Source organism: Sus scrofa, chromosome 14, assembly GCF_054392235.1.
Source record: "Sus scrofa isolate SSC_HxYL_T2T_F1_AM1 chromosome 14, Sscrofa_HxYL_maternal_Yorkshire_Landrace_v2.0, whole genome shotgun sequence".
Taxonomy (NCBI): Eukaryota; Metazoa; Chordata; class Mammalia; order Artiodactyla; family Suidae; genus Sus; species Sus scrofa.
The window spans coordinates 32,524,963-32,539,742 of NC_139396.1; the positions used below are offsets into that span (position 1 = coordinate 32,524,963).

Below are 14,780 nucleotides of genomic sequence, written 5' to 3' on the forward strand. Positions count from 1 at the left end.
GCATGAGACAGAAGGGGATAGGGCGTGGGATCGGAGGTGCCACCAAGAAGTGAGGCTTCCAATTGTCCTGGCAGATGGGTCGCTCCTCCCCCAGGACATACACAGCCTTTCCTGGGACACAGCTCCCTCTAAGGGACACGCAGCTCTGGCCCTGAACTGATCATAAATTCTGCTTCCCAGCCTCCCTCCTCTTCAGCCAACTGGTTTTGGGACTACGCCATTGGATTCTATTTACTGGAGTTCCTGCTCTGGATCAGGTAGGAATGCAAGTGTTTTCTTTCGACGGCATCTGCCATGTATGGTTGGAGACGTGGTCCATCAGGAGCGCTACATCTAACCTTTACGCCTGCAAGCTGGTTCTGTCTCCTGGGTCCGGAGCAGTGGTTTTCAACCCTGGGGAGGTTTTTTTTTAAAAAAAAAAAAAAAATACTTGGAGTTCCCGTCGTGGCTCAGCAGAAGTGAATCTGACTGGCATCCATGAGGACACAGGTTCAATCCCTGGTCTTGCTCAGAGGGTTAAGGATCCAGCATTGCCATGAGCTGTGGTGTAGGTCACACGTGCGACTAGATCCCCTGTGGCTGTGGCTGTGGCGTAGGCCGGCAGCTGTAGCTCTGATTGGACCCCTAGCCTGGGAACCTCCATATGCCTTGGGTGCAGCCCTAAAAAGACGAAAGACAAAAAAAAAAAAAAAAAAAAATACTAATGCCCAGGAACTGCTCCTTGACTCACAGGTGTCTTCCCATTGTCCTGTTTCGTACCTCCTTCCCAGCCCTAAAGTCTGGGCTGATGCTTAGGCTCCATGTCTGCCACCAGGCATGTAACCATGAGTGACGGGGAAGGTTTTATGGGGCCTTGAGTGGTGACTCTGTATCCCGCCAAGACAGGGAAGGGCATCATATTTTTAAAAAATATTTCATACATGTAAATAATACAGGTGACTTAAAATATAAAGAAAGTGGAGTTCCCTGGTAGCCTAGTGGTTAAGGGCTCGGCGTTGTCACTGCTGTAGCTTGGATTACAGCTGTGGTTCAGGTTCAGTCCCTGCCTTGGGAACTTCCACATGCCATGGGTGCAGCCAAAAAAAAAAAAGTATGAAGAATGATATAATAAGCATACACGTAGTTACTACCAGCCTAAGGAACAAGACAACACCAGTCCTCTTGGTGGAACTCCCAGATGATAGTCCTTCCTCCAGAGGTAACCACCACCCTGGGCTTTATGCTTATCCTTCTCTTGCTTTTATCTATACTGTTGTTTTCTGAATCCTGAGACAATAAATTGGTAACCCAGCTTTGATAGTGATATCTACCCATGTTGCGGCTGTTGTTCTTCATTTTTCACGATATGCATTTAGCACAATGTATTTATCCATGCTCTTGTTGATGGATATTTAAGTTGTCCCAGGAATTTTTTTTTTTTTTCCCATCACACACAATGCAGCTGTGAGCATTCTGGAATATTGCTCCCCATGTCTTGAGTATATAATCAGGAGTGGAATGCCTGTGTCACCAAGTATGAACATCTTAATTATTTTTTTTTATAAATCCATATTTTCCTATGTATTTTTTTTTTATTTTCCCACTGTACAGCAAGGGGGTCAGGTTATCCTTAGATGTATACATTGCAGTTACAGTTTTTTCCCCCACCCTTTCTTCTGTTGCGACATGAGTATCTAGACATAGTTCTCAATGCTATTCAGCAGGATCTCCTTGTAAATCTATTCTAAGTTGTGTCTGATAAGCCCAAGCTCCCGATCCCTCCCACTCCCTCCCCCTCCCATCAGGCAACCACAAGTCTCATCTCCAAGTCCATGATTTTCTTTTCTGAGGAGATTGAACATCTTAATTTTACCAGATCAAACTGTTCACCTGAATCACTATGCCAAGTTAACTGCCAAGCACTGTAAGAATCTCTGTGCTCCATAAGCTGATCAAAATCAGAACCGCCAGGCTTTTAAATTTTCCTGTGATATGTGATACATGCTATCTCACTATGGTTTTTATTTTATTTTATTTTTATTTATTTATTTATTGTCTTTTTGTCTTTTCTAGGGATGCACCTGCTGCATATGGAGGTTCCCAGGCTAGGGGTCTAATCAGAGCTGGCCTACACCACAGCCACAGCCAAGCCAGATCTGAGCCATGTCTGCGACCTACACCATGGCTCACAGCAATGCCGGATCCTTAACCCACTGAGCAAGGCCAGGGATCGAACCTGAAACCTCATGGTTCCTAGTCAGATTTGTTAACCACTGAGCCACAACAGGAACTCCTCACTATGGTTTTTACTTCTTAGTTCCCCAATTATTAATCAGGTTGCCCAGCTTGTCAGTTTATGAATCTTTCGGATGTTTCTTTTGTGGCGTACCTATTGTCTGTATTTTGCCCTTTGTAAAAACTGGGTTGTTGTTTTCTTCTTCGTGTTTCATAGCATTGTACATGTGTTTTGAGCACTAGTCCTTTGCTGGTTGTGTGTTTTGCATCATCTTTTCCCTGTTGGTGTCTTGTCTTCCATTTTGTATTGTTTTTTGTTTTTATTTTCATTTTTTTTAAGTTTTATTGAAGTATAGTTGATTTACAATGTTGTGATAATTTCTGCTGTGCAACAAAGTGATTCAGTTGTTTTATGGTGTGTAGAGGTATTTAGCTTTGTAGTCAAATGTATCCATTTATTCTTTTGTCTTGGGGACTTTGGTGTCTTACTAAAGACCATGAGCCCAGCCCGGAAGCCATCATGTCATACAGTTATGGAGCAGGGATGAGAATGGAAAATGTCCAGCCAGGCTTCTCTTCCATCACAGTGCCCGGCAGCTTTATGTGCCTTGTCTGTGGAGTCCAAGCCCAGTGAGCATCTAAATAAATTGGGCTCTATATCACGTCCTGGCTGGAGCAGGCGCTCCAAGGGAGCTCCATGGCCTCTGAGCCTACATGGCTCTGACTTAGTGCCCAAGGGTTCAGAGATGAAAACGAAATAACCAGTGAGGCAACCGGTGATTTCATGGCTGTGAGGCGATAAGACTCACAGCACCCCTGGGAGGGCAGGGACCCAGGGTCACTCAGCCCTCACCTCAGAGCCCCAGACAATGCCTGGCACCTGGAGGATGCTTGTAGGTATTCATGTAAGAAACGCTGAATGAAAAGCTTGGTCCCCACCCTTGAAGTATTCAGTAGAGGTTGACTGCAGAGGTGACAGTGGTGGCCATGGATGGAGAGGCAGGATCTCTAGGGAACAGATCCCTGGAGAGTGAGCCAGGGCCACGGCCAAGCTCAGCTCCTGGGCTGAAAACAGCCTGTGTCCTGGGGCTGGTGGAAGCCTCACCATGGCCTGGCTGGCCTCTGAGACCCCAGGTAGCATCTGCCCTGAGAGAGACGTCCTCCTCTCCTCCCATCCCCGCAGCATGGGCCCTCCCCACCCCCACCCCTGCCATCCCTGCAGGATGTACCACCATCTGAGCCCCAGGATACTCAGACAGCTTGAAAGGAGCCTGGGCCATAGGTTCAAGTGCATCTGGATTCTGGTTTTCACTGCTTCATTTACGTGCTGTGTGACTCTGGGTAAATGGCTCAGCCTCTCTGAGTTGCTGTTTATTTTTATTTATTTTTATTTTTTGTCTTTTTGCCATTTCTAGGGCTGCTCCTGCGGCATATGGAGGTTCCCAGGCTAGGGGTCTAAACGGAGCTGTAGCCACCGGCCTACACCACAGCTACAGCAACTCGGGATCTGAGCTGCGTCTGCAACCTACACCACAGCTCAGAGCAACGCCGGATCCTTAACCCACTGAGCAAGGCCAGGGATCGAACCCTCAACCTCATGGTTCCTAGTCGGATTCGTTAACCACTGAGCCATGACAGGAACTCCAGCTGCTGTTTATTCATATATTATAAACATATGAGGGGAGGGGGAGGAGTAGAGGGGACACAGAATCCCGGGGCAGAGGCACCTGCAGGGTGGGAGGTGGGAGCACATCCAGAGGAACTGCTTCTCTGCCCTGGGCTCCAGGCCCTGATCCGGCATTCCAGCCAGCCCAAGAAGGCCTCCGGGGCCAAGCGGAGCCTGTTTCCCAGGAGTCTTCAGTGACAAAAGAGGAGGCACAAGCTGCAGCCGAGGTGCTCAGGGCCAGCTCAGCTCACAGAGCCCTACGCTCAGGAGTAGGGTGACTGCACAGCCTCTGTGTGGCTGTCCCACCACAAGCCCCTGGACCTGGGCCCCCCACGGCCCCTGCTCCTGCCCCAAGGAGCCCCTGGACGCACATCTGAGGTTGGGCCTCTCTGGGACTGCCTTTTAGCCTGTCTGTTTGCAGCCTGCAGCTCGGGCTCTCAGCCCTTAACATGCAGATCATCACACACATTCAAGGACACAAGCTCACATCGTTCACCTCCCTGCCTGATTCCCCACTGTCTTTCCCACATGCCTGGGTCTTGAGTGCATGTAATGTTGTGGGAGAACGTGGCCTTGGGGTATCAGGCAGACTCCCAGCATCTATGCCACAGTGACCCTCCTACCATTTGCAGATATAAATGTTAGACGGTGCCCACACTGCGCATGGCCCACGGTGAAGAGGCCAGTGGTCTGGCCACCTGCCCACAGTGGGAGCCCTTTTTTCCTCCCCCCCTCCTTCGAGGCAGATGCCACAGGCCCGATGTTGCAGCCTGACACTGCACTCAAGGAGAAGGCTGATTTTATTTTATTGGCTTCCGAATACATCCATAGTGAAAATTAATTTCTTATAACCAAAACAACCTTTGGGAGTTGCAGCCCAGCAGTAACAAATCTGACTAGTATCCATGAGGATGCGGGTTGGATCCCTGGCCTCACCCAGTGGGTTAAGGATCATGGTGTTGCTGTGAGCTGGGGTGTAGGTCGCAGACGCAGCACAGATGTAGCTCTGATTCGATTCCTAGCCTGGGAACTTCCATATGCTGTGGATGCAGCCCTAAAAGCAAAAAAAAAACAAAAAAAAAACAAAAACAAAAACAAAAAAAAACCTTTAGTGTGTATGTGTGTGTGTAGGTAAAGGTTTGGAAGAATGTGACTTGGTGAGTGAATTTCCCAGAGCAAAAAGCCAAGGGACAGTTCCTTCCCGGCCCAAGGAACGCAGAGCCCTCTCTCTGTAATTTCTTGGGGAGATCCAGCGTCATTTCCAAAAACAAGAACCTGGAAGCCTGACCCTGTCCTGGGACACTGGCCTCCACTGGCCACTTACAACAACCAAGCCTTCCCAGAACAGCCACACGTGGAAGGAGGGAGAATTACTACAACCCAAAGTAAATGAAAGTGGCAGCAACCTGCTGAAATTAAAACTCTACCTGGCCCTTTGCCCCAACAATTTGCTAAGGGTACACATACAAAGACAATTGTGATAATGCAGCTTGTGATGGTGTAACATTGAAAACAACAGGTGTTGGCAAGGATGGGGAGAAATTGGACACTGTGCACTGTTGGTAGGAATGTAAAATGGTGCAGCCTCTAAAGAAAACAGTATGAAGTTTCCTCAAAAAGGTTACAACTAGAACTTCCATATGACCCAGCAATTCCGCTTCTAAGTATAGATCAGAAAGAATTGAAAAGCATGATTTCAAAGAGATACTTCCACATTTATGTCCACGGCAGCATAATTTATATCAGCCAAAATGTGGAAGTAACCCAAGTGTCCAACAGATGACTGGATAAACAAAATGGGCTCTATCCATACAATGGAATATTATACAGCCTTTAAAAAGAAGAAAATTCTGACACAAGCTATAATGCAGATGAATCTTGAAAACAATACACTAAGTGACACATAAAAGGACAAATATGGTGTGATTCCACTTACAAGAGGTCCCTAGAGTAGTCAAATTCAGAATGGGGGTTGCCAGGGGCTGGCGGGAGGGAGAAATGGGGAGTTGTTGTTTAGCAGGGGACAGAGTTTCCGTTTGACAAGATTCTGGAGATCTACCACACAGTGATATAAATATACTTAGCACTACTGAAATGTACACTTAAAAAATGGTTAAGATGGTAAATTTTATGTTATGTGGTTTTTTAAAAATCACAATTAAGATGGAAAAAACCCAAAGTCATTAAAGGGGAAGAGTGGGATAAAACCCATAACCAGATTACTGTGCAGCTATGGAGAGAGTGATGTAGGGCAGTATTTGAATTCCCTGGAGGTAATTCCCAGGCTGTAGGTAAGTGCACATGGCAGAGTAGGTAGAGAATGAGGACGCAGTGTGTAAAGAACTTAGCCGAGTGCCCAGCACACAGCTGGCACTAAGTGCTGGATGAGATCCCATTGTGGCTCAGCAGGTTAATAACTTGGCATAGTGTCCCTAAGGACGCAAGTTCAATCCCTGGCCTCACTCAGTGGATTTAGGATCCAATATGGCCATGAGCTGTGGTGTAGGTCACAGATGTGGCTCAGATGTGGTGTTGCTGCGGCTGTGGTGCCGATGGGCAGCTGCAGCTCTGACTCGACCTCTACCCTGGGAACTTCCATATGCCGCAAGTGTGGCCATGAAAAAGGAAAAAAAATCACCTTCCTAAATGCTGGATAAGGCAATTATTATGCACCCTTCTACCCTGCCCACTAGCACCTTCGTGCCAGGCCTCGTGGGCTGGATCAATCGCTTTTTCTTCTGGCTTCTGTTCAATGGGAAGAAGGAAAACTGCAACCTCAGCCACAAGATCTTCACCTACGAGTGCCGCTTCAAGCAGCATGTCCAGGACTGGGCCATCCCCAGGTAGGGGTTGTGTGGGCCAGCCTGCGGGAGGGTCAGGGACAGGGCGATCCCCTTGGGTCTTCCGTGCAGCCCTGCCAACCAGATTCCGCGTTCTGCCCGTTATAAGTGGGGGGCAAACCGGAGGCTCTGAATCCCCACCCAGTGCCCTTGCACCACTGTGCCTCTCAGGAGGGACCAGCCAGGAGATCCCGTCTCCTCCCCCCATGGGCCCCTCTCCAGCCATGAGGCTGGGTACTGGCAGGCTTGGGCTTGGAGCATAGGGCTTCGTGGGCAGCATCTTATTTTCTGAAAGACTCTCCCCTGCGTTCTGTCCCTTGTTTGGGTTCAGTCCCTGGGGGCCAGTGCTCTACATTGGGAGAAACCCCCATGGGTCCAAGGCTAGATCCCTGGCCCAGCTCACAGCAGCTTTCTCTTTCAACTGCCCCGCTCTTTGTCCCTCTCCAGGCAAAGGGGGGCCGGTGCCTTGGCTTAAGGGATGAGTCTGTTAACTGTTCAAGGGATGGGGCCACCAGACTCGTGGGGCAGGACTGTCAGAAAAAGTAGAGATCTTGGCATCAGAGTGACTTGACTCTGTCTGAAGAAGAGGAGGCTGGGGTGTGGGACAGCTGAGGCCAGAGACCCGAGGAGCCTCCGATTGGTCGGGGGCCCCGGGGGTGAGCTGAGAGCAGTAGGTAGGTCTCTGCATCTATGAGGACTCTGAGAGCGGCCGTGAGCAATGGGCCCCCTCTTGAGGTCGTGCAGAGTCTCGCGAGATGGCTCTGGGGGGTGGGGGAGAGCCTTTCCTAAGGTCTGGGTTCCACCCCCCGCCCCCCATGGCCGAGTGCAGAGAGAAGACCAAGGAGGCCCTCCTGGAGCTGAAGGCCATGCTGGAGGCCCACCCCAAGGTGGTGGCCCACTACCCCGTGGAGGTGCGCTTCACTCGGGCGGACGACATCCTGCTGAGCCCCTGCTTCCAGAGGGACAGCTGCTACATGAACATCATCATGTACAGGTGACATTCTCGGGGATGCGGGTGGGCAAAGCTGGGCCCTCTGCCCGAAAAGCCCCCGCTCCTTGCCCAGCTTTCAGGGCCCGTTGAAAGGCCACCCCCTCCAGTGAGCCTTCCCTGATCCTGGCAGCAGAAAACAGTCTTTCTTTCCTCAAAGTTTCCACCACTACCATTTCTAGCCTGTATTGTGTTCATGCCGGAGTTCCTGTCGTGGCACAGCAGAAACGAATCCGGCTAGGAACCATGAAGTTGCGGGTTCGATGCCTGGCCTCTCTCAGTGGGTTAAGGATCTGGCATTGCCGTCAGCTTTGGCGTAGGTCACAGACGTGGGTCAGATCCTGCGTTGCTGTGGCTGTGATGTAGGCTGGCAGCTGTAACTCTGATTCGACCCCTAGCCTGGGGAAGCTCCGTATGCCTCAGGTGCAGCCCTAAAAAGTGAAAGAGAAGAAAAGAAATGCTCCCATGTGTAGCTCCCATTTGTGATGCTGACATTAACAGAATGATGGATTTATGTCAGCTCATGTGCCTGCCCTAGTCCATGATTCCAAGAGCCCGGAACATTGTGTTGAGAAGGATTCTGAGGCCAGGCTTCAGTTCAGCAGAAAAGGGAATGGTACCTGGATGCATTTGCCCATCTTAACCAGCTCCACAAGCCCCGGGCAGATTCCTTGTGCTCAGACTGTGCTGTCTTGTTCCTGGTTACTCGCACAGCCGTCTCCAGTGTGAGAATTATGGACATGCACAGTTTAAGAAGCTCATCTTTTTTTGTTTTTGCTTTTTAGAGCCACACCTGCAGCATGTGGAAGTTCCTGGGCCAGGGGTCAAATTGGAGCTGCAGCTGCCAGGCTATGCCGGAGCCACAGTAACCCGGAATCCTTAACCCACTGAGCAAGGCCAGGGATCAAACCTGTGTTCTCATGAACGCTAGCCACGGTCTTAACCCACTGAGCCACAATAGAAACCTCAAAGCTCATCTTTTCTAAAATCTCCCCCTTAAGATTGTCTTCCTTCTTTCCCATCCCCCATCAATAACAGTCTTTCTCTGGCTTTGCAAAAGGCAAGCATACCTCTCCCCCAGCCAGAATCTTAGCATGCTATAATTCCCAGCATGTAAAATCCCCCAAACTTAGAGGATCCCAAAGGCCGACTCAAGACGGCACTGTTCTGGCAGGGAGTTCCAGAAAGCCAGAAAAGAGATTTTCTGAAATACATATTAAATGGGAGGCAGCTTATTTCACGAAGAGACAAACTTGCATCCAGGCTCAGTCCTCATCCATCTGTCTGTCTGTCTATTTTATCCCTATCTGTGAAGGCAAATTCAGAAGTGGGAAAGTCGTCATGGGGCTGCATGATAACATTTGCCTTTTTTAGAGTTTTACCTTTGACTTTTCCTGTCAATCAGTCAGACTTTGCAGCAAGGACTGACCAACTAGATTATATGGCCATGCTTCCTATACATCGAATGAGGTGATTCTGATGTAAATATATTTATTTATTTATTTTAAAGATGTGTATGTATCTTTTAAGTAATCTGTACGTTAGAAAAATTTTGGGGGAGTTCCCATCATGGCACAGTGGAAGCGAATCCGACTAGGAACCAAAAGGTTGCGGGTTTGATCCCTGGCCTCGCTCAGTGGGTTAAGGATCTGGCGTTGCTGTGAGCTGTGGTGTTCTGCTTAACTCCCATTAAACGGGGAGTTTAATGCTGCATTTTAACACCTCCCTTCTTTACTTTCCAAAAAAGAAATATATTTCTTCAAAATTTTTTTCATTTTGGGGCCACCCCCTCGGCATATGGAGGTTCCCAGGCTAGGGGTTGAATGAGGAGCTGTAGCCACCGGCCTATGCCACAGCCACAGCAATGCCAGATCTGAGCCACATCTGTGACCTACATGACAGCTCATGGCAACGCCAGATCCTTAACCCACTGAGCGAGGCCAGGGATCAAACCTGCGTCCTCATGCATCCTGGTCAGATTCGTTTCCGCTGAGTCACAACAGGAACTCCACAAAACTTTTTAAATTAACATTTTCAATATTTATATTTAAATCTTTAAACTGAGTATAAACATATATATTACACACACATACATACACACACAAATCTTTAAAATTATTTAAACTCATGACAACTTTCAGTTGCCAATTTAAAAAAATATGCAAGAGGATGCAAACTTTTTCCAAATCCTTTTGAACAAAAGCCTGCAAGGTGCAGGCTCATTGCCATCCGGGTCCTGCAGGCAGAGCTAAGTGCTGGGCATGGCCCAGACAAGGTGCCTAATGATCAGGTGGGACCATGCAGAGCAGGGACAGGGCCTCATCTTCTTCTGCCCCTCCCCAGGCCCTACGGCAAGGACGTGCCTCGGCTGGACTACTGGCTGGCCTATGAGACCATCATGAAGAAGGTGGGGGGCAGGCCCCACTGGGCCAAGGTAGGATGCCATGAGTCAACTGGAATCCTATGGGAAGGCGGGGGCGGGGGGGGGGGGGGCGGGAAGGGGGGTAGTTCAGCCTGGCAGCCGCTGTGAGCCCCGGCTTCCACCAGAGGGCGCATCTCTTCCCTGTTCACCTGCCCGCCCAAGGCTCAAGGGGCTGAGCAAGTCCCAGCAAGGAAATCCAGCTTCCTCTGCGCCCACGTTCCCACAGCCCAGTGATTGTAATTCCCTCAGAGTTTTCAGAGAAATTTCTCACCTTTCATTTTATTTAATTCTCACAGAAACCCTACGAGCAAGTTAAGGCAGCGAGCTCATTTAACAGACAGGAAACTGGGGTCTCTCAGAAGTGACCTATTGGCAGTAGACTTAGTAATTGGCAGTAGAATTGGGGAGAGAGCTTCTCCACTGTCAGAGAATGGGGAGTGTATTGCTGCATTTAACACCTCCCTTCTTTACTTTCCAAGAACTTCCTCCCTCCTATCTGGGTTTCTACATTATAGGTACGTGTGCATGCAAGCGGTGTGTGTGTAGATGTGTGCATTCATGTGCATTATGCGTTCACACACACACACATGTGGTATGTGCAAGGGCATGCATGCATGTCTGCGTGTGTGTGTGCATGTGTGCGCGGGAGTGTGCATGTGTGTGCTGTGTGTATAGATGTGTGCATGTATGTACATTGTGTGTGCATGCACACACAACGTGGGTATGTGTAAGTATGTGCATACATGTGCTTGTGTGTGCATGCATGCATGACTGAGTGTGGGCATGCACTTGCTGTGTGTGTGTGCCTGTGGGTAGGGGTGTCACGCAGGCAGGCACACAGACATGGGGGCCCGTTTGCAGCCCCACTGAAATGCTAGCTCTGGGGAATGAGGCCTGTTGTATCTGGTTGCTTCCTCAGGCCCACAACTGTACCCGGAAGGACTTTGAGAAAATGTATCCTGCCTTTCGGAAGTTCTGTGCCATCCGAGAAAAGCTGGACCCCACAGGGATGTTCCTTAACGCCTATCTGGAGAAGGTGTTCTACTGAGGCAGAAATAGAAAACAAGTCGAGCCCACCCTGTCCCATTCCCCGGGCCCACCTTCCCCGAGGCTGAAGGCTCCAACCCTCACACCAACATACCATGGTTCTATTTCTCTGAAGGGCCCTGACTGATATGTAAGGAAAGAGATGAATTGGTGAAGTAAATACAGAGAAGAGCGTGCAGGCTAAACCCTGAGGCTTGAGAAATGGCCAAGTCCAGATCGCTCCCATGTTCTGCAGATGAGGAAACTGAGGCTCAGAGAGGTGATGATACTTGTCCAACATCACAGAGCCAACTAAGAAAGGCAGTGCCCTTAAATGTTTCAACCAAAGTAGGTCTTGAAGCCGTATATTTTCCATAACTTGAATTTAAAATCTATTCTATTTTGAAATCTATGAATTTTGCCTTCGATTCCCTGATGTCACTGTGTTTTAAAGTTTTGAGTAGTGCTTTGTTTTCCAAATCTTTAAACGTCATTTCTGCTCGAGGAAGGAGTGCTTTTATGGCCCCTCACATCTACCCCGGGGTTGAGGGAGCAGAAATACAGACCTTAAAGAACACACTGTATAATGGCATAAGTCCAAAACCTTAAGATTCAGTAAAACCTCCATTCCTAGAACACTGAGTCAAAAGAATGTTCTAGAAAATCTAATTACCAGAGAACCCAGGTGCCCTATGTCGATCAGATGTTTGATAAGTATAATTCACTCGTCTGTTGATTGGAGATCTTTTGATGCCTGAAGATCAGACTTTCCCCCAAGTTCTCACTGCAAGGTCCTTTTGACATCAAATATGGGCTGAGGCCATAAACTGGGCTCCTAAAGGCTTTGCTGATTCAAATCCACCTTTTCTCTCCTCCCTCACCTCCTCCTGGCCACTGCTGGTCCAGGTCCCCACTGGCTGGCTTTTCCTCTCTCCCAGGGCTGCCCTCGGGTCCAAGCCTCAGGTAAGGTAACATGAGCCCCTGGGGCAGACACACTTCTCATCTGAGGGGACTTGGGAAATTACGGATGCTGAGGCTCCAAGCCTGTTATTCTAACAGTGGAGAGCGATGGCCAGCAGCATGCAAGAAATAGGATGGAAGGGAGAGGAGAGGGGTGCCCCTGGGCCAGCGCGAAACTAAATCATAGCACAGCCTTGGGGCTGTTGGGCCGTGAGGGGCTCTAAAGTTGAACTTGGGATGAGCGTTCACCCGCCAAAAGGAAATGTGCAAATCTCACCAAGAGCAGGGGCCAGGAGGCAGGGGTAGTCGCCTGGCCCCTGCACCCCCAAATCGGCCGAGTCGACTTGGCCACCTGCGCGGGCCGGACCCAGAGCACAGTATGGCGGAGGTGGGTGGGTCAGCCGACTGAAGGAAGGCAGTGAAGCCCCGCATCAGCGAAGCCTCAGCACCACTGATCCTTCTGTCCAGGTCTGCATCACTGTTAGCCCCGGAACAGGGACTTGTGGCGCCCCCTGGTGGCAGATTCGGGACCCTGCGCGGTGCGGACGCAGGAGAAACAGAGCTCATGGCCCCCGCCCCGACCTAAACACGGGAGGCCCACTTGCCCTAAATTCTGAAGGCTTCAGAGAAGGAGCAAACCCGAGGGGCACCGTGGAGGAGGGGCGGTGCCACGAGGAAAGAGCTCTCTCTGCAACAGGAGGTTTCAAATTTAGCAGGGGGTGTTTCTGGGCCAGGAAGATCTTACCTGTAGGTCTCCAGTCGCTGAAATGAGGCCAAAGGCAAGAGCTATTCCAATGATGGGGGAGTGGAAGTTGAAAAATAGCTGAAAGAACTACGAAAAATAGTTCCCGGAGGAACCAGTGAATTAAGGGGGAAAGATACAAAGCAGCCTCTGAGTGAAGTTGCACTTAATACCCAAGCCTAAATCTTAGTTTTCACCTTGGGTTTCTTCCCTATGTGATAAGGTCAAGAGAAGCCCAGATATTTCCAGAAAGTTCTCAAAAAGAATGATGAAAATTTGGGTTTAGGGAGTTCCCATTGTGGCGCAGCAGTAATGAATTCGACTAGTATCCATGAGGATGTCCGTTCGATCTCTGGCCTGGCTCAGTGGGTTAAGGATCTACTGTGGCTGTGGTGTAGGCTGGCAGCTGAAGCTTCTATTTGATCCTTAGCCTGGGAACTTCCATATGCCGGGTGAGGCTCTATTTTGTTTTTTGGTTTTTTTTTGCTTTTTAGGGCCGCAGCTGCAGCACATGGAAGTTCCCAGGCTAGGGGTCAATCGGAGCTGTAGCTGCCGGCCTACACCACAGCCACAGCATCATGGGATCCAAGCTGTGACTTCGACCTACACCACAGCCCACAGCAACGTCAGATCCTTAACCCACTGAGCAAGTCCAGGGCTGCTGGTACAGTTGGCCAGGCTGCACACTGCACAGTTATCATTTCACCTTGTAGTCATCAGAGATGACATCTAATTACAGTTTTCAGACAGAGAGCCATCAAGGGTCAACACAGAGACTACAGCAGGGCTCATGCCCCCCCACCCCTTGCCAGGCAGACACCAAGCCCTCTCTTCTCAGAACATCAAGCCCTGCTGTCACTCTGCTACAAGGATCCCAGAAGCCATAAACCAAGGGCTCATTATCCGTAGACCCCCAGCCAGAATTATCCACATTATGTCTCCTTACCTAGGTGACCTCATTTCCTGCCACAGACTTTCTAGGACCTCAGGCTGGAACTTTAGTCAGGGAGGGAGGGACATCCAAGGACCACTGTGCAAAGGGGGGAGGGGATGGAGAGAAGGGGTCCCAGCCAAACTCAGAGTCAGCTTCAGGCTCTATCTTTTAAGGGGCAGGCCTAGGAGAGTTTAAAGGAGGTTGCGTCAAAAGAAGCAACAACTGGGTAGAGTGCCTGCCCGCGTCTAGCCACATAATGGAAAACAGAAAACAACTTTTGAAATGTAATATGTGACATGAATGTCATATATAAATTATAATTATGGTCACTTCAGAAAATGCCTTCTGAACCCATACCCTAACTAGTGTCTGTCTTTAAGAGAATCATACTAACTCTACTCTGAATTTCCTTGATAGCAATACTAAAGTACTAGCATCTGTGGGCATAAACCAAGCCCTAGAGTTTGTTGCTTGGGTGGCAGGGGTGCTTATAATTTAGGAGAGACAAGAGATGGTAAACTAAAAATATCCTAGGCTTTTAACTTATAGGTGGGCTTTGCCACAACCCTGGATTATTTTTATGTCCATTTGAGGTATATTCGATGAAGAGAGCTCTGTGGAGAATATTCCTAAATGGAAAGGCTTGATAAGGTAAAGTACCACGGTTGGTCAGTGCCACCTGATGGCAGCATAGGGTATTGCAGTTCAGCTGCATTTCAGTGTGAGTGGTGAAAAGTTATCAGGAAAAACGGAGGCAGAGAAGTTGCTGGGGTGGAGGGAAAGATATAATGGTTGTATAGACTGATGGTGGTCAAACAACGCCAGTCAAGAAGTTGCCACAGGGATTCCAAGTTCTTACAACCTAAAGAAAATTACCTCTTTCTGGAGTTCCCATTGTGATGCAGCAGAAACAAATCCAACTAGGAACCATGAGGTTGCAGGTTCAATCCCTGACCTCGCTCAGTGGGTTAAGGATCCGGTGTTGCCG

At 49.2% G+C, this 14,780-nt stretch overlaps 1 protein-coding gene across 7 annotated transcripts in view; it reads left to right on the forward strand.

Annotated features, from left to right (window-relative positions):
• The window catches only part of GULO (gulonolactone (L-) oxidase), a 33,198-nt gene extending 21,406 nt beyond the window's left edge, over nt 1-11,792 (forward strand). For 2 of the 7 annotated variants that reach the window (XM_021072071.2, XM_084993066.1), the window contains exons 8-12: nt 181-257; nt 6,574-6,723; nt 7,550-7,714; nt 10,052-10,142; nt 11,050-11,792. In XM_021072071.2, the coding sequence (XP_020927730.1) occupies nt 181-257; nt 6,574-6,723; nt 7,550-7,714; nt 10,052-10,142; nt 11,050-11,178 (612 nt within the window). In that variant the 3' untranslated portion in view covers nt 11,179-11,792. 7 annotated transcript variants of the gene reach the window in all.
• Nucleotides 11,793-14,780: the final 2,988 nt, after the last annotated feature.